We start from the raw sequence: 424 nt of genomic DNA on the forward strand, positions 1-424 counted from the left end.
GGTGCGGGGGGTGGGGGGGGTGGGGTGGGGGGGGGAGGAGGAGGCGGAGGCGGTGGTGAACACTCGTCGAGAAAACGGGAACGCGGGCTAGCAGGAAGAGATCATCGGGAGCACCGACATCACCATCATCATCACCATCATCACCATCATCACCATCATCATCACCATCAAGGTCGAGAGAGATCGTCGTCGTCGTCGTCGTCGTCGTCATCGGGACAACAGCGCGAGTCTAAAGCAAGCACGGTGGCTGCAAACACCGATGAGCTGGATCCGGCCGCGACGAATGCGACCAATAACTTCGAATACGACGACAACGAATGGGACATCGGAATAGGAGATTTGATAATCGACCTTGATGCGGACATTGAGAAGACGAGGGACGAGAAATTGAGCTCAGGGACAGGCATGGCTTCTACGCCTGCCT

At 57.3% G+C, this 424-nt stretch overlaps 1 protein-coding gene across 1 annotated transcript in view; it reads left to right on the top strand.

Moving 5' to 3' along the window:
• The window catches only part of LOC100744332 (zinc finger protein 608), a 27,362-nt gene that overhangs the window by 13,309 nt on the left and 13,629 nt on the right, over positions 1-424 (top strand). Inside the window, 2 exon segments of the mRNA XM_024369306.1 lie at positions 1-414; positions 417-424. The exon segment at positions 1-414 is cut by the window's left edge and continues 1,488 nt beyond it; the exon segment at positions 417-424 is cut by the window's right edge and continues 741 nt beyond it. Of these exon segments, the coding sequence (XP_024225074.1) occupies positions 1-414; positions 417-424 (422 nt within the window).

The sequence above is a fragment of the Bombus impatiens genome, unplaced genomic scaffold (genome assembly GCF_000188095.3).
Source record: "Bombus impatiens unplaced genomic scaffold, BIMP_2.2 scf_0548, whole genome shotgun sequence".
Taxonomy (NCBI): Eukaryota; Metazoa; Arthropoda; class Insecta; order Hymenoptera; family Apidae; genus Bombus; species Bombus impatiens.